Here is a 27,507-nt window from a genome sequence, read left to right on the forward strand (position 1 = left end):
TGATATCCAAGTCTAAAGCTTTATTTTTTGTTGAATGTTTTTGATTAGACGACTGGGGCTTCAAAAAACGTCCTTGCTGGCCACACAGCGTCAGTTATCATGCATCCGGCGGTCTTGAGCTTGTGGCTTGCCCTGGCCTGGGATTATCCTGCGCAGAAAGATAAAACATATGGTTGGCATTGGAGCTACTGCGCATCGAGTTCATATAAAAATTAGCATCGATCCAAGAACTCGGTAGAAATGGCCGCAGTCAACACTGGTTGGCTACGAACGAATGGATTGAAATTGTCCCAAAAGAGACAGCACGGCAATAGAACCGTTTAGCAGGAATACTTTGTTTATGAGCGTTTAACGTCCCAAAGCGACTCAGGCTAAGAGGGACGCCGTAGTGAAGGGCTCCGGAAATTTCGACCACCTGGAGTTCTTTGACGTGCACTGACATCGCAGAGTACACGGGCCTCTAGATTCTCGCCTCCATCGAAATTCGAGCGCTGCGGCCAGGATCGAACCCGCGTCTTTCGGGTCAGCAGCTGAGCGCCATAACCACTGAGCCACCGCGGCGGCGAGCAGGAATGCTATCCACCAAACGTAGAAAATTGGACTAGCTGCTTATGAAGTGCGTTACGAAGCATCGTTTCGATGCAGGACAACACGGATCAGCCGTGAGCAGACAACACGAACGCCAGACGTCAAGTTAATTTTATTTGCAAAAAACAAACCTTCATGTAAAACCCAGGGAGGCACCATTGTTCAGATCAAACAATGAAATATAATGCGGAAGCCAGTTGACAATTATCCGAGGAGGCAAAAAAGATAAGCAATCAAATAAAGGCACATGTACATTCTTGCACATCTCTATCGTTTCATGCCTGGCTGCCGCCATAAACACGTTTGCCCTTAGACAGTATAATTCCTTTCTCAGGAAGGCAAGAGAAGGGGCACTGGCGTAGTCGTCTTTATCATTAGAGGTACGGAGGGCTTCACAGATTTGCCGGCTTTTGTGAGTACTGAACCTGCGGAACACAAGTGTTCGTCCCAAAAAAGCCTGGCATTGTTACTCATGCAAGCAACAGCGAGCGTGGTCCGCTAGATGACATTTGCCACCGAGTGAAGCAACTGTCCTGCAATGCTCTATCATGGGTTCAAGGATGATGGATGTCACATTACAGCGCGCTTCCAGTTTGGGCGAATGCGGTACACAATACCAATCCCACAGTCAACGAGGGCTTCAGTGTTCCTAATATTTGTAGGCTGGCCTTTTTTTCATGTCCTTTGCTAGGCAGAACCTGGGGCCCAGCTTTTAATGGGCTGAAAACAAAGCACGTAGTCCCCACTTGCCCCTGACCTTTTAGTGGCGGTATGACACCATTCGCCGGAAGGGCACTACGATTCTAGCAAGCGTGCGTTTCCTAGCAATGCTAGCAATGAACGCTTGCTACAGCAACGCGGGACAGTTGCTTCACACAGTGGCGGAGGTATTTTAGCTGACCACAGTCTCCGTTGCTTGTACGAGCCAGTATGCAAGGCTTTTGAAGCGAAAAGCTTCACTACGCTAGTCAACACCGCGCTTCGTGTGAGCCGGCGTATGTCGGAGCACGAGTGACATCACGCACGGCGCAGTCTACTGCGCATGTGCGCCGCTGCTTCTTCTCCTCGCCACCGTTCGACCTTTCGCCGCAGCCGTGCGCCGTGCGCATTTCAAATGAGTTGTATATAAGGCGCGCTTGCACATAAAACCGGTGCACGCTGCCGCGCGCTGTGCGTTATTGTGCGACGTTCGCCGCAAACGGGTGTTTATCGCGGAGGCCGGCTACATAACGGCTTGCCAGAGAATAGGCGTGTGCGCATTCAACTTGGAAGGAGAAGAGAGTGATATTACCGATACAGAAGTGCTCCGATGGGAGTTGGCTGAAAAGGAGCGAAGGAATGAAAGGCTGAAAGCTCAACCAGCGTCCTAGACACCCGAACAACGAGAAGAACGTCTCGCTAAACGACGCAGCAGAGACAATCGCAATGTTTGCGGCTGATCATCTTGCTGCCGCTACTCATAAATCATAAAGTATAACCAAAAGCTATACCGTAAGCATATCCATCGGCTAAATCATAAAGCCTAACCATAAGCTAAACCGTAAGCATCACAGCACCTTTTGGCTTCGAGATATCCAGGGTTAACCTTAGCTAAGCCCCAGCGAATTTTTTTGCAACAAACGCGGGTACTGCGGAAGTTCAGTACTCATGCAGAAAAGGCGGGAAATCTGTAAAGCCCTCTGTATCTCTAATGATAAAAGATTAATGTCCCAGAGCTCCTTCTCTTGAGCTCAGGAGAAATTAATTGTATTATCTAAGAGCAAATGTGTTTATCGCGTTAGTTTGATAAAAAATAACGGATATGTGCAGGAATGTACGTGAGTGATCGTAAAGGTATGCCTGTATTTTATTGCTTGTTTAATTTTTGCAGCCTTGGATAACTATCACCTGGTTTCCGGATTATGTCCCCAGAGGTGCGTCTCTGGGTAAATAAAGGATGTGTTTTTTTGTGAATACAGTTCCATTATTAGCTGGAGTCTGTGTTGTTTGTTTTCTCCTCGTACGCGTTTTTATGCGCGAAAACAATGTTTTAAAATCCCACACTATTCACCATTTCCTCAAGTGGAGGTGGGAGGGAGAGCAGTAGTCATTTAGTCACCGACACCGTGTGATTTAACGATTCATTTTGTTAGGTCCTGTGCGATTCGGCGCTGCTCTAAGTGACGTAGGCTGAAGGGATTACGTAACTCTGGTGGTTGGAGAAACATGACTACGGCGCCGCACGAACGCACGGGAATGCTAATCTGGTGTCGGTAAATAAACTGTTTAGTGATTGTGCGACGGATCGGCGGAGTGTGATTCGGGTGGCTCAGCCTCAAGAGCTCTATTGGTTTTTTTTGTGTTCTGTAGGCTCGTTCCTTCATTTTTTCTGTAATTCCGAAAGAAGTATAACCGAACAGTTAGAGCTGTTTTATTTTTTGCAGGAGTACATTGTTACCTAATACTTACAGAGCCTTTCCTCTTCATCACCATGAATACAACTACGTGCAAGGCAGGACGGAAGCCTGCTCTACTAGTCGCCAGTTAACCTTCCCTTGTTAATTGGCGACTATTGTAAACTTCTCCACCGCATCTGACCACTTGACCTTGGTGTCTTGTACCACGTTCACCTTCGTTTGGGATACAGTATCTTATCAGAAGCTGCCACGGGTTATCTGCTGTCAACATTATACGTCCTGCTTATGCGCATGTTCTCTACATAACCTTAGCCGGGATGCCGTTACCATAATTTCTCCCCAGATCCAATTCGCTCTCCTCCTCTCTCTTAAGGCTATAACTATGTATATATACTTTGGACAAGCTTTACTCTTCATTTACCTTTACTGAGCTTCATACTAGATCGTACGATGGCGCAGTGCCATACCATACCATTAAGCACTTACTATCTTATTGATGCGTTTTGCGCAATATGACCTGCGCAGAGCGGAAAACCTGCTGCAGCAGCGAAACGATGTGAAAAATGTCGTTCAGAATCGGGTGACAAGCAGTAAATTTTAAAAAAAGGACAGTATTGCTACCTTTTTCATTTCCGGCCATTTTTTTCCGTGCCTTGGTTACGCACAGACGAGGTTAGGGAATGCTTTCCGTACTTGTAATTCTGTCCTCGTATTGGCTTATGGGTAATCTTTCTGTTGCAAAAGCGAACTTCGAGGCAGACTTTTTTGCCCTCAGCCATGAAACACACGTGACTCATTTGAACTATGAGTGCGTTCCTTTCCGGCGAAACGATGCCGCATATCTAACACCTGCGTTCTGGACGCAATTCAACCGAGCACACAACGTCAGGTACGATGAAATCACAATTTGGGAGTCCGTTATAGCTGACCATCTGAAACCGCAATTAAGAACCAAAAAGACATAGACAGAAGTGGGAAGAGCAGCAATAGGCTCACTCGAAAGGGCTGAAAGCTTTCTTCGTTTCTTCCTACTTGAGCCTCATAAAGCGGAAGGAAGGTTCCGCGGAAAATGGTGCCGGAAATTTTCAATATACGGTTCCCATCTTATTTAGCCAACACTCCAAACGTTTAGAAAAGACCTTGTTTGCTCGTTTGTTCAAGGGTCAGTTACGGTTAACTTCAACTAAACGCACATAGCTTTCTAGCTCGGAGAGCCGCTTATGTATGATTCATGGTGGCTGTCTGAACGGAGCGAACATACTAGTTTTACTGTGCGCAGCGTTCACCCTCCGGAGCACAGCGCTGCCAAGGCATCCACCCAATCGCACGCCGCACTTGCCACCCGGTTGCTCTTTATCAACCGGGGAAGGAAAGCCTAAGCGCAGTTTTAAGTAGGTTAAGTACCTCTCGGAAGCCGGCGCCGGCGACCGCAGCGCTGATGCTCGGCAGCGAGCCCGCCACCGACGCCGTCGAGGCTGCGCGCTTACTTCTGGCAAAGGCTGTATCTTCAGCCTATATTTGTTGAGGTGCGCTAAATGAAAAAAAAGGCACTGTACATAAATTCTATTGCTCAAGCGCCTTGTAACCGAAATTATACAGGATGAGGTCATCATCATCATTGTCAGTCTGACTACGTTCAATGGTGGGGAAAGGCCTCTCCATGTATCTCAAACTAACCCTGTTGTTTGCCAGTTGCGGCCACCGTATCCTCGCAAACTTCTTAATCTCGTCCGCCCGCCTAACTTTCTGCCGCCCCCTGCTATGCTTTCCTTCTCTTGGACTGCACTAACCTAACTTTCTACCGCCCTCTGCTACGCTTGCATTCTCTTCAAATTCACTACGTTGCGGTTACCTTGCCTTCACATTACGTGCCCTGCCCAAGCCCATTTCTTCCTCTTGATTTCTACTAGGCTGTCATTAACCCGCGTTTTCACCCTCGTCAACTCCGCCCTCTTCCGATCTCTTAACGTTATACCTATCATTTTTCTTTCCATACCTCGCCGCGTTGTCCTTAACTTAAAGATGCACTAAAGAGGAATCTGAACTCGTCTTTTTACCACGGGAACACGATCTGCACGCTCCGGGCATGCTTGGACACTTCGAATTATTGGCCTGTGCGGCCGATTTCCATAATTTAAATCGGATTAAACGTCCCAGCTCCCGCCATTTTTTAATTCGCCGCAGAGTGTAGGAGGGGTGAACCAAACTTTCATCCAGTCTCGCGGCGGCTTGCGGCTCAGCCATCGGCGGATTGATGCGTAGCGATCGGCGAAAGCAAAGGGCCCACGCGTATTTTTATTTCCGCGTGCCTAATTTGCGGCTACGCAGCCTCAGGCTGGATTTATTTACTCACGGAAAGCTAAAAACTAATTAAAAGTGAAAGCGAAGTGCCACGTGACTGCCTGCAAGGCACTCCACATGTTAGTTGACTCCTCCTACCGTCGGCTGCGAGTTCTTAAAAAGGCGGGAGACAGGACGTTTAATACGATTTAAATTAGTGCAATCGACAACACGGGACGATAATTCGAGGTTTCTAAGAATGCTCAGAACGTGTCGCTCGAGTTCCCGCGGTAAGGAAAGGATATGAACTCGTCGTTTTTTAAAAAGACGAGTTCAGATTCCTCTTCAGTGCGCCTTTAAGTTGAACCCTTTTTGTTGCCTACCCGTTTGTGCCCGCCAGTGAGCACTGGTCATCATCATCATCATCATCAGCAGCCTGACTACACCCACTGCAGGGCAAAGGCCTCTCCCTTGTCTCTCCAATTAACCCTGTCCTTCGCCAGTTGCGACCACTGTATTCCCGCAAACTTCTTAATTGTCATCCGCCCATCTAACCTTCTGCTGCCCCCTGCTACGCTTGCCTTCTCTTGGAATCCACTCCGTTACCCTTAAGGACCAGCGGTTATCTTGCCTTCGCATTACATGCCCTGCCCAAGCTCATTTCTTCCTCTTGATTTCAACTAGGATATCATTAACCCGCGTTTGTTTCCTCACCCACTCCGCCCTCTTCCAATCTCTTAACGTTACACCTATCATTTTTCTTTCCATAGCTCGCTGCGTTGTCTTTAAGCTGAAGCTTTTTTGTTAGCCTATCCGTTTCTGCCCAACAGGGGAGCGCGGGTAAGATACCGCAGTTGAATTCCTCTCTCCTCAGGGATATTAATAAACTGCCATTCGTGATCTGAGAGAACCTGCCATATGCACTCCGCCCCATTCTTATTCGTCTAGTTATTTCCCTCTGATCATCCGGATCTGCGGTCACTACCTGCCCTAAGTAGACATATTCTCTTACTACTTCCACCACCTCGCTACGAACTGTGAACTGCTGTTGCCTTGCTAGGTTGTTGAACATTACTTTGGTTTTCTGCATGTTAATTGCACTGGTAAGATATAGCTTTTGTATACTTTTCTCTTGAGGGATATTAGTAAACTGCCATTCATGCTTTGAGAGATCCTACTATATGCGCTCCACCCATTCTTATCCTTCTAGTTATTTCCCTCTCATGGTTCGGATCAGCCGTCACTACCTGTCCAAAGTCGACGTATTCCCTTACCACTTCAAGCACCTGGCTACCAATTGTGAACTTGTGTTCTCTAGGTTCCCAAACGCGCACTAGGTGAACACGTTGCGCCAGGTGCATCACATATGCTAATGTGGTACTATACCAAAGCGAGGTAATATCAGTAGCCACTTATTTAAAACTACTCTTTAGTCAGGCCTACAGAGTACAAAAGATGCAACACCGAACTTCGAGCGTCAAAAGATGACCAAGAGGACGACTGGAACGAAAACAGCAGTAAGGCGGCAGCTGAGGAAGCCTGAATACCAGCGCACTTTCCACTTTGATAGCGCGATGTCCGCCATGCGAACGTTTTATTGGACACTGCCTCTATTTTTCCTTCAGCAGCTCACATTTTTCTGTTATTTTGTTGCGGTTACAATTATTAAGTTGGTGATTTATTTTACGCTGATCATACGAGAACTGCACACGTAGGAAACCACGTAATCATTGAGGAAGCATTATATGTGCCATTGTCACAAAAGCCGGCATTCATCGCCGTCGATCGAACGAAATTCCTAAGCCACGTCACCACGCTCTCAGACGACGTCAGCGTTTAGCATACGATGGTGACGTCTACAGCAAACAAGAACACAAAATTTCTTCCGAAGGTTCGGGGAATTGAAAGAAGGCGAGAACACCTTCAGAGTGCTAGGCAAGAACGCAAACCTTAGGCCACATAAGAGCTTTCTTTTTGAAAAATATATTATTGCAGTGAACATATGTTATATTTACCTGAAATGCTTACAGAGGTTTTAGGAAATGAAATGAAAAACGCCTGAAACAGGCAGAGCAGCAGAGCACTAGACAGGAGATACGGCTCAGCACGTCACCACGAAAGAGTGCAATTATAGTTCAAAATTGGTTTGTTGATGCACTTTTCCCAGTTGAACAATCATTAGGCAGACATGAAAATTCGGCGAAACAACTGATTGTCACTGCCTGTCAATCATTGTAGTTTTCCATAAGTGGTGTAGTCCAGAAAAAAAAAAACATTTTAAGAGGTTCATCAATATATTGGACTGCTGTGAGATACCGAATTATGTGAGAAGAAAAAAAGAATTCGCTCTTTCAAGGTTCGTTGCAACAGAGCCCAGAACAAAATTACGTGCAAGCTTATAATTCATGAAGCCATGTTCGCTGGGGTGAAAACCATCACATAGGCTTCAGTTCACAGATGACTAGAAAATGCCCTTTTTCTGAAGTCAAGTTTTCATGGGCAATGTTTCCATTTGTAACTTCCAGAAGAAAGTCTCAGTGCAATGTGAAAGCAACATTTCTCCCACCCGCGTAAGGACATCATGTCCAAGCAATCCAAAGTACATAAAGGGGGGATAAAGAGGAAGAGGGAGGCAGGGATGTCAACCAAAAGGGTGCTCACGGTGGCAATTCTGCCCTGCATCGCGCGGCAAGTAAGAGTAGAGGAAAGCATCGGAATCAAGTCTTTGTACAAGCGTTTTGGCGGCACTGAGAATAAGAACTGAAATGAAAAACAGACTGCCAGAGAACGCACAGCAAATTATACCTCATGCATGGACTCTCAAGGACAGGGATGGTCAATTAAGTTTGAGGACACAATGAGTGTCGGCAAAGCATTAAATAATTCTGTTTGCAAAAACGCTCAAATTATTGGATAAGAAGTGTCACGAAAAATATAAAACGAGCAACATTGTGCCTCACTTGAAGATGGAATAAGCATAGCCCACCCGCGCTGCCAGGTCGAAAAAGGTAATCGCGTGGCATAGGTTCCATAAAACAACTCCGAACAAAATTTGCAAAAACTCTGTGAAAGCGACGAATAGAAATACTATCGCAGTGAATAATCCGTACCACGCAATAAATTTTTGTTGCTAGAAAAAAAGTATTTTCAAAAGTTTTCACTGTGCCTGTACGCGCTAATGGTACGTCAAAGTAGTGGACGGTACCCACGTCCATGCCACTTGAACTTGTGTACATCCCCACAATAAAAACCACAGACCACATATCTTGAAATCGTTCATCTGGGAACCCGAAACTCTGCCAAACTGCTTCGTTGAGCGAACAACTTCATTCACGCCAGATTTGTCTACGGAGAAAAACGCCAGATCATCTGCATAAGCGCATACTTTGATCTCACCATCTATGATTTGGAAACCTCAAATACACTCTGTAGATTGCTCATACAAGTGGAAGCAGGTGTGGTGATAATGGACTCCCCTGTTTGACAGACGAAGAGGTGGAGACGGGTTGGGAAAGAAAACCATTCAAAATCGTGAAAGGCAACAAAACGGCGTTTCTTCTTGGCGAATGAAGGTGAACCATGGGTATGCGTTTCCTTACAACTGTATGCTATTTAGTAGGCGAGTCATTAGGAGGGAATCTCTAACGAACCTTGCAACAGAGCTCCGAATTAGACAATGATTTATCATTAAAAGCTTGTGAGCAGTCGCCAGTACCCTCCCTAATTTTTTTTATTCGATATAACATCACTTGCTTCAGCATGCCCTCAAACTCTACACGCTATGCATTTTACAGGATAGAAAACTTCATAGTAAGTTCACCGGCTTTTGAAGCTTTTCTCGAGTAGGAAAAGAATATAATGCGCTATTCGATATTCTTCTAGACAGCCGTTTCCTTGAAGGTTATTGAAGTATTTGTGCTTGGCCTTGCATATTGTATATTACCTTCTATACCACCTGCCACCCCATTACAAGATTTACGGAATTATACAATAAGTATGATTTACGTAGTTGCACATTAAGTATATCGTAGACCTTTTCCCTTTCATTCTCATCTTTTTTTGTGAAATAATGACGAGAAGGCTTATGCCTATTTTGGATTTTTATGTCTGGTAACCATCCCGGGTGCTGATTTTTCGACGTTTATTTTTGTTAAAAAGGAATAAAAAATTTTCTCACCTTGAGCCCGTTGGTTCAGCGTCCCCCAAAACCTGTGCCGCTCTGTTTTGGATTGAGAAAAAAAAATAATAGACATGTTAGCACATAGCTTAAACAAATAAATTAAGAATTCTTCAAAAGTAGTGACCCACCGAACAATGTCAATGTCTTTACGTGGCTCACCTTATGAATCCTGGTGCAAACTTTCGAACAGCCCCCGTCACGCTGTTCCGATTACAAAAAAATAAATGATAACAACATGTTACCACATAATATAAATACATTACAATAAACGACCTGGAAAATACTGGACCATTGCCATCCCGGTAGTCTCTACTGTCGCCTCAACGTGAATATTTTCATAACAGTGTGTTTACGCGAGTGAAACTCTTTTCTACGCAATGAAGAACTGCGCCAGTTCTTCGCACAACGCCAACCGGAGAAAAAGATACCTGAACTCCTGCCGTGAGTAGGCGACTTTGGCCGAAGCGCCGTGGCGACTGAGGCCGACAAGCATCACCCCCCTAAAAAATAATCTCGCTACGCTAACAATGCGGCAGCACAAGCTACGAGACTAAAGCATGGGCTTCGTAAAGCGTCTATCTCGTGTCATCCCCCACGAGCCAATGGTCTTAATAAGAGGCCAGGGGTTCATTCAGACCCCGGTACTCTAACAAACCCCCCCCCCCCCCCTTTTCTGTCGCCTCCTGGTATAAGGGCCCATTTATTCTCCTGCTCTCTTCCTGTCTCCCCCCCCCCCCCCCCCCCCCCCCCTCTCGAAAGACCGTCGCTGCTGTCGCAGATGGTATCCAGCAGACGAAGGCGCACAGTACAGAAAAAGGTCGTTTCAAGTCTATGGGTGTCAGCGCCTTTAAAATTCCCCAATAAGCTGTTCCGAAAAGAAACAAAAGCTCCGTGTGAACTGCGAGACGACGCTAACGTCCTTGTCCACCCTGCTGGCGAAAGCAGATCAGCAGTGGTCAAGGACCGTCGCAACTACGAGTCCAATGCTCTGATAAGCAGTTATCGTATGAACAGCTAGCCAAGAATCTGACCTCGCATACCCAATCGAACTTCTACAAAACCAAAAACTCTAAGCTCTCCATCATCATCATAGGCCTCACTGTGTGCGCTGAAGCACAAATGCCTCTTCCATTTCCCTACAATAAACCTTTACTCTGCGGCCACCTTATCCTGCAGACTTTCTAATCTCATCCTTCTGCCTCACTTTCTGTCGCCTCCTAGTGTGCTTTCCTGATCTTCTAGGTGCCCATTAATTCTCCTGCTCTCTTCCTGTGAAACTTTCTACTATCATTTTGCATTTCAACCTTTTTCCGTTGTCCTCAACTACCACCCACGTTTCTCACTATTGGTGAGTGCCAACAGAATACAGCTGCTATATTATTTCCTCTTAAGCGGTACCGGTAAACTACCATTCATCATCTGAGAGTACCTACCAACTGATCTCTAGCCCATATTCAAGTATTGTTGTAGTTATTTAGCTCTTGTGCTTCTTGAAAGCGGTCACTGCTTTCCTAAATACATGCATTCTCTTACCACTTCAAACGCTTCGCAGCCTATTGTAAACTGCGGTTCTCTTCCAAAACCGTTGAATACTCTTTTATTTTTTATGCATAGTAATTTTTACACCCACAATACAACTTTACTTGTCGAGGTCCACGATCCTGCTTTGCAGTTCGTCCCCTAAATTGGCAAGGCAATGTGACCAGCAAATCGGAGAATATTAAGGTATTTTCCATCTACTTTTATCCCCAAATCTTTCGAGTTATATTTTCTGGATGTCTCCTGCAAACACGCGGTGAATACGACAGGATATATAGTGTATCTGCCGGACACCATTCCTGATTGCAATATAACCACTTTCTTTAATACTGTAGCGGCTGTGCAGCCGATACCGATATCTTGTAGTACCTTTGCATCTGGCTCTTCTAAATCTCTATTCGACAGTGCCTTCAAGCTTCTACAGTGTGCCTAAAATTTTCTAAACGCACATTCCACTGCGTCATCTCGAAATTTCACGGTATCTTCACTCAGCCTTCTTATGCTCTACCCTTGCAGCGTACCGGTTACACTCATCAAAAAAGCTCCTGCGCCTGTGCAATACTGCGGGCATATCACGCAGCCTTTGTTAGGCTTACATCCAGATGCCACGTTAGTCGCAGTTAAGAAGAAATGGGCATGCGCAGGGCATGTAATGCGAAAGCTATATAACCGATGGTCGTTAAGGGTAATGGACCCGATTCCAAGAGAAGGCAGGCGTAGCAGACGCCAGCAGATTACCTTTTCGATAGATGAGGTTGGGAAGATTGCGCCGTTGCGATTGCAGCAGCTGGTAGAGGACGTTGTTTATTGCAGAGGCATATGGGAGGGACCTTTGTCCTGTAGTCGGTGTGGTTAGGCTTATGGTGAAAGTGATATCTCAGAGCTGAACATATAAGATGACGACAGACTGGTCTCTTTTGACGTGGTGTCGTTATTCGCCGGTGTTTCAGTGCCCCTGGCCGTCTCTGTTGCACCCAACGTAACGAAAACGGCCCAAATCGGGACTACCTAACGCTACTAAGCATTGACGAAATATGCCGCCGCCTGGATTTGGGCCGCCACGCGATGCATATTAACGTAATCATCATCATCAGCTGACTACGCTCAGTGCAGGGCAAAGGCCTCTCTCCCCTGTCTCTCCAATTAACCCTGCCCTTCGCCTTTTACGGCCACCGTATTCCCGCAAATTTCGTAATCTCATCCGCCCACCTAACTTTCTGCCGCCCCCTGCTACGCTTGCCTTCTCTTGGAATCCACTCGGTTACGGTTAAGGACCAGCGGTTATCTTGTCTTCGCGTTACATGCGCTGCCCAAGCCCACTTCTTCCTGTTGATTTCAATTGGATGTAATTAACCCGTGTTTGTTCTCTCACCCACTCTGCCCGCTTCCGATCTCTTAAAGTTACTATCATTTTTGACTCCATAACTCGCTGCGTTGTCCTTAACTTAAGCTGAACCGTTTTCGTTAGCCTCCATGTTTCTTCCCCATAGGGGAGTACCTGTAAGATACAGCTGTTGTATACTTTTCTCTTGATGGATATTGGTAAACTGCCATTCATGATCTGAGAGAACCTGCCATATACGCTCCACCCCATTCTTGTTTTTCTAGTTGTTTCCCTCTCATGATCCGGATCAGCTGCCGCTACCTTCCTAAACAGTCATGTTCTCTTACTACTTCCAGCACCGCGCCATCAATTGCGAACTGCTGTTCTCTTGGTAGACTGTTGAGTATTACTTTGGTTTTCTGCACCGTTCAGCTCTGCCTGTCTAATTCATTCGTCATGCTTTGCAGTTCATGTCCTGAGTGATTAGCAAGGCAATGTTGTCAGTTAATTTCGGTCGCAGTTGGTAATATAACTATGGAAGGACATCAAAAGACGGTTGTTTACTACCTTCAGTGAACAGCCAAAGATTTTCTTGCGATAAGTAGATGGTTCATTCTGCGCGATGAAACGCCTGGAGTAAAAAGCCTGCAGTGATACTTAACAACCCAGAACTGGTTACTCTGTTTGCACTTGAACGTGAAGAGCTGGGCAGCTTTCTTTTCCTCGACGTCCTACGCACGAGGCACAAAAGAGACTTGCGGTTGGGATGTGCAAATAATTGCAAATTTCGAATAGCGAACTGATAATTTTCTTATTCTGTTATTCGAACAACTGAAACAGTGTGTATTCAAATTCTTCGAAACAAAAGGAGTATGTCCTCAGCTTCTCGAATACTTTTGGAACAAGTGGAATGAAGTACGAGTCAGGCCCAGAATATTTTTCTTCGAGGAGTGTACCAAAACGGAGTTAACACCAACAACACGTACCATTGTGCCGCAATCAGGATGCTCGGGATAAAGGGTTCAGCGGCGAGACGCGGTCCATTCGTGTGGCGGCGTTCATAATGCTCATACGACCAATACTGGACGACCTGGCAGGGCTCAGGAAAGTGTAGCAAATTCTTCCTTGGTTTTCGACCTCGAAGGCAATTGCTCACACGAAGCTGTTCCCTCTCTCGCGTCCTGATGTGCGCCTTTATGGCTTATTCTCTTCCGTTATCAATACGAAAAGATAATTTTCCTACATGCATCATTTCGCGGTCATAAATGTAATATGCTTTCATGATTTGAACAGCGCGAACTACAAGGGAGAAGAAAAGAAGGGACACAGGACGAGCGCTGACTCGCAACTAAAAGGTTTATTCACTGAAACCTTCTTATATGAAGAAACAATCAAAGGGAAAAAGCAACATAAAAAAACCAAAAACCATGAAACGACACATTCGTCAGGTGCTCCCGAGAAAATTCATCTCCCTATCGCAGAGGAAAACAGATGGCTTGCTGACGCAATTCAGTTGATCCCCTGCGATGTGAAAAGCCTCGACAACTTCTCGTGTCGTCTGATCACTGTGGGTGTATAGTACACGTGTTTGATTGAATAATGCAGTGCATTTTTTCTTTTTCTTTTTCATGACTTTACATTCTAGACAATGTTTGACCAAATGTGAAAGGTCATCACCATTGTTTAAGTTGTTCCTGTGCTCTTGCAGGCGCTTGTTAAGGCAACGCCTTGTCTGACCAATGTAACGCGATCCACAGGAAAGGGGCACACTGTTTTTACTGCAGTTTTTAGACCTGCGGCTGCATTTCGAGCAGAACCATGTTTGCTGGAAGTATAACCCGAGGTCGTCAAAGACACTTCTTAATTCTCACTCCGGTCATTCCAAATTGGTAAAAAATAGCATAATCAGTTCCTGCTTGCGAAGTGCTTTGACCAAATCCTGTCATCACACCATTCAAGATAGCTTCCAGACCCAGTTGTCTAGGGTTAAGTTTGCTGGATATCAAGACCAGATGATAGCAGGGGCGTGTTCTCGGTTAATTCAGTCATTAAAGCGTCAGGCCACTCCGCTTACGACAGACGTCCAGCCTGAAAAGAAGAAATTCGCCGTTTTGCCATATGTTCACCGCGTCTCCCACGGACTAAAGAACGTAGCAAGTAGGTAAAAAGTTGGCGTGTTCCTTTCAGCCCCCGTCAAGCTCAAACAGATATGCCCTGCCATTGAAAGAAAGAAAGAGGCCAAGAAGAAAAAAGAAGGATGTGGCGTTGCGCACAGGGATAAGTTTGTGGCCTGTAAAACATGTGTTGTATACAGGGTGCCCCTTTCCTGTGCATCGCGTTACATTGGTCAGACGGCGTTGCCTTAACAAGCGCCTGCAAGAGCACAGGAACAACTTAAACAATGGTGATGACCTTTCACATTTGGTCAAACATTGTCTAGAATGTAAAGTCATGAAAAATAAAAAGAAAAAATGCACTGCATTATTCAATCAAACACGTGTACTATACACCCACAGTGATCAGACGACACGAGAAGTTGTCGAGGCTTTTCACATCGCAGGGGATCAACTGAATCGCGTCAGCAAACCATCTGTTTTCCTCTGCGATAGGGAGATGAATTTTCTCGGGAGCACCTGACGAATGTGTCGTTTCATGGTTTTTGGTTTTTTTTATGTTGTTTTTTCCCTTTAATTGTTTCTTCATATAAGAAGGTTTCAGTGAATAAACCTTTTAGTTGCGAGTCAGCGCTCGTCCTGTGTCCCTTCTTTTCTTGTCCCTTGTAGTTCGCGCTGTTCAAATCATGAATATCTACCAACTCGCCCAACTGAACGTTTTGCTAAACGTAATATGCTTACTTTGTGTGGCGACACCTTCGTAAAAACGTGTGTTGCGTCTTTTAACAACTATAGCTTTAACTCCACAAGTTACCGCATCTGTCACGAGAACACCAATGCCTGAGGTCACGGCCACACCATCAGGCTAAGCTTCATGAATTGGTTCATTTCTCGAATGCTGATCTGGCGTTCCAAGAGGGCGTGCGTTCCGCCACAAGCCGTCGATACAGAGGCCCGGCCCGCAGAGACGGAGTCCGGTATTCTCAACACGCATAGAATTCCGAGGAGCTGGAAGTAGTGGCGGCGGAGGAAACGAGGCAAGGCAAATTCCTTGGATGATGGTATGGTCGATATTGAAGATTGGGCGAGTTGGTAATGCACTGAGTAATACAGCGTGAATTCAAACAAGGCCGAAGAAGACAGCCGAGGACGAGAGCTCAGCCCTCAACCTAGCATTTCTTCCTTCATCCCTGTTTCGATGTGCGCTGTATAACTCAGGTTTGGTTTATTGGTATTTTACGTTCCAAAGCGACTCAGGCTATAAAAGACGCGCTGTATAACTCAATCGGTGTGGTCGATGCAGGCAGGCTTGAGTCAATCGACTAACATGACTGTCGGTTTGTCGCGGACACCTATTGCGAAGTGCTTCGGCCTGCATTCTAAAACTGGATACGGCCCCGTATATGGCCGCTGTAAAGACCGCCGTGGGGCGTCGGTCCGGAGAAAGGCAGGAGTTGTGAATATGTCGGTGAAGATAAAGGGTGCTTCTGTGGGCTTGAGGCCAGGTTGCACGCGTCCAGCCGCAGTGAGAGAGGGTTGCAGGCGTTGGAAGAATGAGGGTGCCTCCAAGGATTGCTAGCGGAAAAGAGGATGGACAAGCTCTGCCTGAAGGTGCAAGGTTGTGCCTTTGAGAAATCGAGTTTAGACACACTGCAAGTCTTCCTGGAAAGCAGCCCAGAAACTTTAAAAGGAATAGTGGAAAAGAATTCACCAAGTATGCCGAGGCCCCATATGACGTGAGCGCCACCTTGAGCTTCCTGTGGAGACGCTGGACAAGTCCGTTGGCTCGAGGATAAATTGCTATGACGCAGCGTACGCCAAAGCGGGTGGGAAATTTTCAGAGCAGTGCACTCTCGAAGGACCTCCTCTGTCGGCTTTAAAATCGGTTGTAATGCTGAAACGTGACAGCCTGGTAGTGTAACTCGGTCTTGTCGACGATGGGCCTCGAGAGCAGAAGCGCGTGGAGCTTTCTTTTCATTTATTGTGTATTCGCTTTAAGTCAGGCAAAGTTCTGCTGCTCCTAGCTCCCTTTATCTTTCACCTCCGTCTAGTCCAAGCTCACGCCATTGGCAAAAACTCGTGTGCATTCCATATGTAAAAAGCGTCAGCGGAACTTTAGCTCACACTTTCTGAAAAAAAAAAGGATGCGAACGAAGAACAAGCCGACTTGTAGCATCGGACACCATATTTTCTACCGAAGGACCGTAATCCCAAAGAAAAGGCGCAATGCATTGAGTACAATACCGGTGGATTTGAGTGCCTGGCGTCATATGCTGGAGGACGCTTTGCTGAATAGATGAAACTGCGCAAAAATGACGTCACACGAATTAACGGAGAGCGAGGTGCGCAGGCAGAGCACTAAAATTGTTACCACAGAATTGGCGTTGAGGGAAATATTGTGCTGGAGGAAGAAAAAAAACACACAAAGAAGGTTGCTGCTGGAGACGTGGCATATTCCACAGATGCGAGGAAATGTAAATAGCTAATCTTTTTAAACGCGAAGTTTCTGAGAAAGCTGTATAGCATTCTTTTGCAGTCTTTTGGCTGCACTTGGGTGGGTGCCAGTGAGTAATTACTCCCTGATTATTCGAATAAGGATAGATAGATAAATACAGAGAGAGGGGTAAGCCAGGGATGTTAACCAGAAAGGATGCCGGTTGGCTACACTGCACAGGGGAATGGAATGAGGGGATTAAAGATGGAGGAGAGAAGGAACGGGAAACAGTCACAATCTGTCAATCAAGGCAGTGTCTCTCAAAAAACAAAACAGTGCCTAGTAAGCCTTGATGGCTGTCGGCTGTTGTGGCCACGGACCGAGGATCTTGGCCTCTGTGAAAGGTCGAGGATACTACTAGAATAAGGGTTCGCAGCTAACTATCCGGCCTCATACAAATTGCTGATGAACTCATGTTCTGGGCGCTAAAGATAACAGTGGTAAAAATATAAAAAAATGGCTGATGGTCCATCATTGCTGAGCGCGAAATAATGCGCGAAAGCACCGCTTTTAGCAGGCGCACACCCCTGCTACGTACAGTCTTTGTCAAAAGTTTAGAGCCCAGGGGGTTTGCTTCTAAGCCTTGTAGTGGGAATCCTGAAGCATTCGTGGCAGCCCTACCCATTGGAGGAGGCAGGACCAGAAATCATCGTACCTTCAGCAAGTTTGGGGCGCTGGAGATGCATTACGAACCACACAGTGAGGCTCAGAAGCAAACCCCCTGGGCTCCAAACTTTTGACAAAGGCTGTACCTGCAAGCGCGACTGAGGTGTCGAGTAACTCAGAGAGCCAGTTATGCGCGTCCTAAACGTTTTCATCGTCAATGCCAATTACGCAATGTAGGCCACAGGCCTATTCTCGCGTGGCCCAGGGATCTAGTTATGCATGTCTTCGCCATTTTCATCGCCATTGCCAATTTACGCAATGTGTGCTGGCCCCCTATGTTCCAGTGCCGTGTTTCTGCAGAAATGCTGTCAACGTGAACGCGTACTGCTCTTGTGACGTGTTTGTGCCGCAGTGTTGTCGACGCCAACGCATGCAGCTGACATCTCTTTGTCACTACCGCCACATTGCTCTAGTATTGGTTTGTTGGCAGTATTAGTTGAATGCACAGGGGGAAAGAAAGTTACATTTAACATGAGGCGCATTGGGCAATGCACTTCCGTGCAATAAAGAACAAAAAAAGTGCGACGATAGCATAGCGCTCTCGCGCAGTGGCCAGCGAAGCTGAATTGTTTGCGCCTCCGCAGGTTCGAATCCCAGTTTAGGATATTTGTTTGATTGCCTTTTTTTCATTCATTCCACTCGGCACAAACCCACAAACAAAGCCAAAAACATCGCAAGATCTTGCTCGGGGTTTGCCCATCATGCTCTCGCACTAATAAAAGCACAACAAATTCTTACCCTTGCCAGAACGGAGACTGCTGCTCTTCAATTTCTCGCATCCTCCGCTCATGTTCACGGCGTTCCTTCTCACGTTTTTCCTTTCGTTTCCTCTCTTCTTCTTCAATTTGCTCTAGCATCTCTTTGTGGGCACTGGCGAGCGTCTTTTCAGTCCTTTCCATCTGCTCCATTTTGACATCGTGGTCCTCACCCATACGGGACATGTTCTCGTCAATGTCGCGCAGAGTGCCTTCGTGAATAACGTTCCTCTTTTCCTGTTCGCGTTGCAGTGCACTTGGCCTGAAATAAAAGAAATCATTCCAAATTCTGCCAACACTAGGCATCCACAGCATTTCACTGCTTAACAATCCTGCAACCTCCCAGTGCCGTTAAGGAAAGTTTTTGTTGTTGCGTAACTATTCATAGGTAAAGCAAGTCCAGGATCATCACGGAATGTATGTTTACCGCGAGAAGCAGTATGTTTCAGCACGAAAGCTTGCGGTTTAGCTACAGAGGCGATAAAATATGAGCATTCCGTCACCAATTTCGCTGAATTTGGACGCCGTGTTCCCGCTCTCACGGGGCTTAAGGCAGTGGAAAACCTAACGCAGGACGTAGCGTTGGTTCAGAGATGCAACAAGCAAGGAAAGCGTCACATAAGAATGGATTTGGTCTCAGAAGTCGATATTATATTAGCACAAAGTCGATATTTCTCAGCGCAGCATTTCAATTCTGATGGCCAAGTACGGTGACAAAATCCAAGCACCATGACCGCGAAGTCAGCGTATTACGAGAGCCCTGAGGGATTTTTTTGGCGTTTTAATGACTTCTATGGCCATTTTTTATTCAGGCGTGCTAATAAAATTACATTTTAAGCCACTGAGCATTGCCTTTAATAAGCACTTAAGTGTATTTCCTAGACAGCTTACGACACTAGCCCACTGAATTTGTTGGTCCAATTACTAATTGTATCGCCAGGAAGGCACGTTTAGTCTTTTGCAGAGGAATGTTTATCATTTCCTGCGTTAATTGTGATTTACGAAGAGATCTGCAATTATAATATTTGTGGTAAGAGTTATCTCGCTTTTTCAAATTTAGGCTTACCTCAAAATGACTTTAAGAAATGGGTTTAAGCTCAAAATGGCTTTAAGAAATGCGCTGAGCATATACCGCTTCTTGGTTCAGGAGATTACCCTACAACCATTACAGCTGAATTCTAGGTTACGCAGTACAAAACGACCACACGAAATAAACTTGAGGCCGGACGGAAAGCCATCTTACGCAAGCCACTGTTTCGAGAAGTGGACTTTATAAGCCCTTCGCTTGGGGCTCATGAACAATTGAAGACGTGGTAGACATGTTCACCGGTGAAACTTCAATTTTATGCTGGTGCACGTTAGCATCCGCTAGCTTTAGGTCATCCATTTTTGTGAGCTGCCTGTGTTCGAGCGGAGCTTCTTATTACAAATTTTTGAGTAGTTGTCCTTGCTTGCCGCCGCGGCGCAAGGCCTCAATTTTTTTCGAGGGCGGTCAGCTCTGTTGGTGCGCCCAGTGGGACTTTCTAATTTGTGAAGCATCACACTGAGCTCTTCATCAGGATTTTTTTGTTGTTGCTTTCTTATCTGCTATTCAATCCGAATGTGGTTGCCAAAAAAACGCTATGTAAGTATTCATGTGGCGATCGTGGAAGCTTCCGGGAACTTTTGTGAGGTTTAACCTGAGCCCACAGCCGACGGCCGCAGGCACTATGATAATGGCAGCTGCCGGTTCCGAATGACACTGCCTCACTCACGCAGCTTTTTTTTGTGTGTGTGTGTGTGTGTGTGTGTGCGTGCGTGCGTGCGTGCGTGCGTGTGTGTGTGTGTGTGTGTGTGTGTGTGTGTGCATGCGCGCGCGTGCGTGCGCGTGCGTGTGCGTGTGCGTGTGCGTGTGCGTGTGCGCGCGCGCGCGCGCTTTAAAAAATAGCATTTTGCTTTGGAACGCATCTCGCTTCCGGTGTGGTTTTACTCAGTACTGCCGGCTTTCTATGTGATAGTTCATAAACAGCAAAGCAGGTATCTCCACCAGTAAGTTTGCACCTTTGCTACCTGGAGAAAAATGGGATTATTTTGGCTGTGTCTGTTCCGCCAAGGAAAACAGTTATGTTTGGAGGAAACAAGCAATGAGAACGAAATCAATATTCTAGGTCTTTGACCGTACACGTCACCTTTATTATTGCAATGTACAGGTTTACATTAAAATATTGAATATAATGTAACCCCAAAAGACAGCACTAATTAAAGCTAGTCTCAGACGTCATCTGATTTTAGGAGCGCTCAGCCGTGGCAAAACCTTTGTTCGCTTGTGTGTGCACCACCGCAGGTCAGCGCCTGTGTTTCATTCCCTTTGGTTTTGGTTTGACATATGGCTCCAGCTGTAAGTTTTATTTTTGTAACCTGTAATATCCCCGCTCGGGATTGAGAGTATTCTGAAATAAATTAACGTGTAATGTCTCTGCTTATTGCTATAAAATAGTGGCCGCTGCTTGATCGAAAAATTATCAAGACGTGACTCAGTATCACTTTTTTGGGGGAGAATCGAATATCGGACATTGCAGCATTGTTTAAGCGACGATTGCCATAGCCTGAACTATTAAATTTTAAAGCTGATTTAACTTACTTGTTCGAAAATATACAAAACTAGAGGCCCAGTAGTGGTTTATGATAGGAAAGTTTATAAAAACAATTGTAAGATGAGTTTCTGGGGGCTGTTACTAAATCGGAATGTTCCTTGCGCATCGAACTCTTACCTTGACTTAACATCATAGGGAAGTGCTGTTTGTTGTATAGTTTTCAAGGTTAGCTAATTAATTTCTTCCTGTTTAATGTGTAACATGCCATGAGTTTGAAGACGTTGAAGGTTTAATTTATTTGCTATATTTAAAATAATATATCTGGATATCCTTTTGCACTTTGTAAGCGAACATATTTGTATTTTTAGTCTATAGTAGCTGTCATAGTTTGTGCTTTTCAAATTTCACTTCGAGTGTCTGTTGGTATGGGTCATTCCTGTTTCATGAGAGTCTTTACAGTCGCTCAGTGCCGGTTTTCTTCTCTGTTTCTTCAGTTAAAACTGATTTTGCGTTGAATGCCTGCCAGTTGCTGCTGTTTGAGTGCATAGCAGTTATCCAGGCGACCTCCTGTTCGGTCCTTAGCCCCCTCCAGAAAGACAATTACAATTTTCTGAGCTTCTGAGATAAACTCATCTGAAGAAAATCGTATCGACAATATGAATACACTTGTAGCCAAGCTGGAAAAATAAGAATACCTCCAATAACTGTCTGTACTTACAATTCTTGCAGTGCTCTGAAAACTTTGTCGTCCTCTTCAGTGAATCTGCAATGTTCAATGAAATCCGCAAAAAAAGCTACCAATTTAGGAATCCAGGCTGTGAGTTTGATTACAGGCTTTTGTTTCCATTATCAAAGAAACGTACCGAAACATTCCAAGCAACTGTAAAAGGTTACGTAACCTAATAATTATTTAATGAATACATTGAAGCTCGGATTTCGAGTACTGGCATAAATAACACAAACGTGCCTCTCAGAGTTATTGCGATTCACTTTTTGTTGTTAGAAGGTGACGTCATATACTAGTTCAGTCTATGGTTTGCCTGATTGTTCTTAACAGGCATGAGCAATAACTACCAACTAATGTTCTCTCTTTAAATCATGACAATTGCTGGAATGTAAGTCTCTATGACGAAAAATAAGTATGACCATCTCACGTAGTACGGAGCATTGCGTCTCTCTGTCCCTCGATGTCCATCAAGCTCCTTCAAAAGGAAAAAAGAGTCAGAATTGCATTTACGCAATAACCAGATATCACTTTAGTCGTCTATTATTTGTACTTCAATTTGGTTTCCTAGTTTCAGTAGGGCCGTGAGTATATTGGAATATTTGAAAAGCGGCTCTAATATCCTTATATTCGTTCTGCTGGATGAATGAAAAAAATGCACGTTGAAAGTTATTCGAAATGAATCGAATTTCCTCACAAACCTTCCAGTAGTTCACGAATACTTGGCACCAAGCTCGAATAAGCCACGCCGTAGTCTGTTTGGATGACTGTCAGAAAAAAATAGCTGAGGTTCAGCTCTGGTTAAACCGGGCAAGTTGCGTAAGCAGCGTCGAGAGCGCGCGACTAGGCGCGCGGCAGCGGCGGCGGCGCAGCGACGGTCCTGCCACCTGGTGCAGAGCGGCTGAAACGGTTGCTATGCCAGGGGCTCTCGACGCTGCTTACGACGGCAGGACCGTTGCTGCGCCGCCGCCGCTGCCGCGCGCCTAGTGGCGCGCTCTCAATGCTGTTTACGACACTTGCCCGCTTTAAGCAGACTTAAACATCAGCTAATTTTTTATTTATGAGACCCATGCATTCACTAGGTGCGCCTTTATTCATACTGAAGGGTATCAGCATGAATGCCACCCTCTGTTGTCGCCTGCCTCTGTCCCATCTCTTTTTGCAGTTTCTGTTTTTTGATAATGCCCCACCAACTCTCTTGCCAGTATGCCCTCCTAAGTTACAAAAATAGCAAGGTGGTCTTTGTGATCTAGTTAAATATTATTCTGAACACTCCCTGCTGAGTAACCTTACCGGTCCATAGTATAAGCTGTCCTGCTAATACACATATTTATTTCTTAAATTATGCGGTAGGTAAATTGTCACGAAACGTGTTTTGCGGTAGTATATAGATCTGCACGGAACAATTGACAACAATTAGTGTCTATTCCGCACTTCCTCTGCTGTTCTTAGCATCAGAGTGGGCGTCTGAAGTAAGTAGGGAGAACTTCGAATTACAAAAGCGCTCACATGATATCAAGCAAGCAGTATCAGCAAGTGAGGACTTGAATACGTCCATGCTCTTAAGCCACAAGTGTAAAGCTTAGCGCATTTCAAATTTAGGCTATTTTCTGCAAGCTTATTGTTCGCAGAGTAACTCTGCCGACAGGGTCTGCAATTTCAGTTTTTTTCAACGTGCGTATTAATGGCTGGTAATGCATAATTTCTTTATGTCATTAATATCTTTGTCAATTTAGAAAGCACTTGCATCAAAACTCGATGAGCCTTACCTGGCTCCTTCAGAGATGACCACGTCCATCGTCGTGGCTGAAATGCATCGGCAGGAAACGCTGCTGATTAATGTGGCAACGGAAATGTTAGATATTTTCAAGCAGTCTGATTGCATTCTTCACTGGCCAAGGCGGTTAACCAGTCAACCTTGAACAATGTATGTACATTAAATAAGGCCACTCTTTAAGTGCATGAACTTGCACTGTCTTCTGTAAAAGCGGCTGGCAGAGGCTTTATAACCGCTTTATTCCATATGTGGCGCGTGGGAGGAAGAAATATTCATTTTTTGAAGACCAGAGAGCGTGAACATGGCGTTTCATGGCAATTATATAACAGCTTAGCAAATATAGTGAATATACAGCAATGAGCAAAAAGGTACGGCATTCCTATTTTTCGCAATCACCTTTTTTACCGCTCAAAAATTTTGCGCACCACATTGGTGGGACGACAATGTCAGACATTCTACCCAATATAAACCGCTCTTTATTAGAGAGAGAGAGAGAGCTCTTTAATGAAAAACAGGGATTTTAGCCGGCGTGTGCATTCGCTGACATGCTACTCTGCGTAGAGGAGGGGGAATAAAGATGGAAGAAGGGTGGTAGAAAAGAGTGTAGTCATTGAAGAGGATTGCAACACAAAGGTCACCGCATGATGACATGGATGCGTGCAGTCCGTCTCCCGAGTACCACTCACAGTTGTCTGTATATTAGGTCCGTTAGGCTGATACAGATGGCAGCAACGTGCAACGTTATTCTCATTTGCCCATTTATACACCATTAGTGTTTTAGAGAAACCCTAAATTGACGAACACTTCATCACCCTGCTTGACTTCGGTCTCATCCAACCAATGTTTATTATCATATTAAGGGGACAATTTGTTTCCACTGCAAATTTATTGAAGTCCTTTTTCCTCCAATGCGTGAAGGCAACTGCTATTATGACTCTTTTTATTGCAGAATGAGGCAACAATTTGAAGAATGATAAGTTTAGTTTACTGGAGTTTAACGTCCCAAAGAAACTCAGGCTCTGAGGTACAATTTGAAGAATGTCTTTTCTCAATAACGTAGTGCGTCCGTACTTTACAAGGAAACTTTTCCGGCAATGATCGCTTGACTCCGCCGAAGCAATGAGTCCAGGAAGCTGTCCGTGACTCTGCTGTCCATGTTTCTCACTTTCTCAGGAACTTCTAGTTTTTCTGCTTCGCGCTGCTGACTTTTTGATCCCTCGAACGATGCGTGTTGCTTATCCAAATATACTTCATTTTAAGTTATTTGAGTAGGCTGGCTTGGATGCTCCATGAGGTCCATCGTCCAATTTTTAACAAGTTTATAAAAGTATTTAGCGTCGTAATTTTGATGCAACGCATATTTAAACCCTATATATATATTTTACTCGAGATGTTTGTCATTAGGCATAATGTGAAGGGGAGAGAAAGTTAAATTCTATATAATTGCTTCCTCATGGAGGCACAACCTTTTCATGAATGTCCTGGTCGACCTCTCCACTCGTAATCCCTTGAATTTAGTCAAGGAGACAAACTGCAGGAGCGGGGACTCAGCCCCTTGCCATTACGCTCCCGCCTCTGTGGTGCAACGTGGGAAGTTGATGAGATTTATACCAGTTGCATTTGGAGGGACGCGAACAATGAATCCTATCATTTCCAAATGCAAGAGCTTTGATTCGCCTAATGGAATAACTATTTCACTTGGTATCTAGCCGCGCCAGGTGTTATTTTACCTATGTCATCCTGGAAACCCAATTATTTTCAGATTTGAACGGTTTGAACTGGACTTCTGCCGCGTAGCTCAGCACAGTGCACATGGCGTCTGACACTTCATCAAGTTAGTATAGATCCTGATAACAGTGACAAATATTCGGAAATATTGATAACAGTCAGCCTAGAATTTCTTAGGCTCACGAGACAATGTCTTTCTCGACAACATGGTTGGTCATCCAGGTGTGTCTCGTCTGAACCTATATGTATTCAAAAGTTCTGAAGGCATGCACTGCGCTACTCCGAAATTCAGTGAAAGCTGATGGTTTTTCCTCTCATTGTTGTGAGCACGGATAATTCTAATTTGCGCAGTCTTGGGGACTTCTTTTAACCTGCCATTTCGCCCACTGCTAATAAACCTATGCAGTGATACGTGTAACCGCGGAATATGTTCAAAAAATTACAAGTTAATCAATACTTATAGCAGACGGAAAATCAACACAAAGGTAGCCCCCATGAAAAGACGGAAATGAAAAACGAACTGAATGCAGGCAGTTGTGCCCCCAACTACTCCTCACTAAAGAAGATTCATTATTGCGTCATAATATATTCGGAAATAGCAAATACGTGTTTGATATGTGTGGTGTTGTGAATTCATAGAAAAAATGGAAAGTATATCTTTTTGTTGACTACTGTCTTCAAATATTTGCGACACATAAGCAGAAAACTTAGCAAGTGCCGCTAATACTAAATAATATCGTCTTTCAAACAAAGACCATTAGTTGCAGTGCTGACATCCAGTTCATACTTTAATAACTCCACTACTTTTACCCATTTTTACTGCGCTCTTTATATATATATATATATATATATATATATATATATATATATATATATATATATCCCCTGCCACTCCTAAATGCTTGCGCTGTTTGAGGCAGAACAAAATGAGGGTAAGTTAAGAATGCAGTGCCATAATTTCTTTGTAACCTATGCTAAATATATAATGGAAGCCAGTTACTTTCCAGTAGAATAGTGTGTGATTGCAGACTCCAGAGTTCATAAGTAAATCAAAGAATTTTTTGAAAAATCAGGGATCAGAAAGCAGGAAGTATAGCTTACATTTTTCGGTGAAAAAGGCCAGAAGCTTTTTTGCTTCATGAGACGAAACAGCGCCCTCCAGATCACTTTCTTTCACCTTCGACATCTCATGTTCAGAGCGCACGCCAAGCTCATCTAATTTCTTGATGAGCGCATTCAGGCGGAGGCTCGTAACATAAGGAAGGGCTCTTCTCAAAGCGACGGCTAGCTCGTCATTCTGCTTCGCCTGAAGCAAATCAGCGCTTCCGGCCTCTTGGATATGTGACATATCTGGAAAAATGAAAATTGAGGTAAATCTCGAGAATGAAAGACAATCTGCATTAAAACTGTACGAGTTATATAGTACTGTGTGCACAGATTGCCTGAGATGGTCTGCATTCATTATGTTGCATGCTCCAAAATGTACTTGTAGTTTATACTCGACGGTACCTTTGCTGTGACTGCGGCTGTCGTCTTTTTGCGAACACGGAAAAATCATCGCTCGCCTGCTATGATCTTTGATGACGTGAAGCATGTTCTTTTAGAGCCTCTGAACAGGCATTAATTCCTTCGGGAAGCTAAATTACTGTCACTTAAATATGTAAAAGCTGCAAATTATGTTGCATATAAAACTAAATGCACAGCTGCATGAAGCAGCACCACCATATAGAGCCAGGCACACCTCCATAAAATCTTCGTATAGCTCGCCAGACAGTCGAGTTAGTGTGCGGGAACAATAGAAACAATTCAGGCGTATTCTGCCTCCCCCCTCCCCATACCTCCAGCAAGAAGCTTTATCAACGCTGCCAAATAAGTCGCCTTGACCTACAATATACAACACCTATTAAGACCTAAGACCAAACAGCAATCCATCGCATCCTCTTGCCATACCTAGCAGCTTGAAATAAGTGCTCACTGCAGGCCAAACGTTTAACAACAGGTACGCACTTTCATTCCACAGAAAGAGCATGGCACAGAAGGCAGAGCAGGAAATGAAGTCTATCAAAGCTAATTGAAATGAAGTCTATGAAGCTATGAAAGTCTAATGAACGCTAAAATTGCCGGCGTCGAAATGTCATAGAAAAAAAAAGCTAGCCACTCACTTTCTGAGGAAGTAATACCAGGAAGGTGGTTTTCTATTAGTACTCAGGCTTCTCGTAGCACCAAGGCTAACGCTGTACGCCTTGCTTATGAGCAGGTGTTACGCCTTGAGCAGCTGGGCGTCTGGTGGCCACAATTGCCGTGCCTCCAAAGAGAACCGTGATCCGTGCTCGACGGCTGGGCCGGCTGCAGATACTGATTGTTTCTTT

General features: G+C 44.9%; 1 protein-coding gene across 4 annotated transcripts; it reads right to left on the bottom strand.

Moving 5' to 3' along the window:
* LOC149334602 (uncharacterized) lies at window positions 1-27,507 on the bottom strand. 4 transcript variants are annotated; one of them, XM_089555246.1, is made up of 10 exons: window positions 27,301-27,506; window positions 26,240-26,488; window positions 23,403-23,439; window positions 22,064-22,111; window positions 21,628-21,672; window positions 18,320-18,598; window positions 16,666-16,723; window positions 9,604-9,645; window positions 9,442-9,483; window positions 1-148 (listed from the first exon to the last, which is right to left on the bottom strand). In XM_089555246.1, exons 2-9 carry the CDS (start codon window positions 26,484-26,486, stop codon window positions 9,457-9,459), a joined length of 783 nt encoding a protein of 260 aa, XP_089411372.1. In that variant the 5' UTR covers window positions 26,487-26,488; window positions 27,301-27,506; the 3' UTR covers window positions 1-148; window positions 9,442-9,456. The 4 variants fall into 4 exon arrangements, with proteins under 4 accessions (XP_089411372.1, XP_089411371.1, XP_089411373.1 ...); XM_089555245.1 differs by lacking the exon at window positions 16,666-16,723 and having other exon boundaries at window positions 27,301-27,505; XM_089555247.1 differs by lacking the exons at window positions 9,604-9,645; window positions 16,666-16,723.

Source organism: Amblyomma mixtum, chromosome 8 (assembly GCF_055824585.1).
Source record: "Amblyomma mixtum isolate Tamu chromosome 8, ASM5582458v1, whole genome shotgun sequence".
NCBI classification, from domain to species: domain Eukaryota; kingdom Metazoa; phylum Arthropoda; class Arachnida; order Ixodida; family Ixodidae; genus Amblyomma; species Amblyomma mixtum.

Coding starts and splice junctions, on each gene's coding strand:
- LOC149334602 (XM_089555244.1), bottom strand. CDS start 26,486: ATGTCACATATCCAAGAGGCCGGAAGCGCTGATTTGCTTCAGGCGAAG. Junction 21,673..22,063: donor GACGCAATGCTCCGTACTAC/GTGAGATGGTCA, acceptor TGAACATTGCAG/ATTCACTGAAGAGGACGACA. Junction 16,724..18,319: donor CAGTCTCCGTTCTGGCAAGG/GTAAGAATTTGT, acceptor ATTTTTGCGCAG/TTTCATCTATTCAGCAAAGC.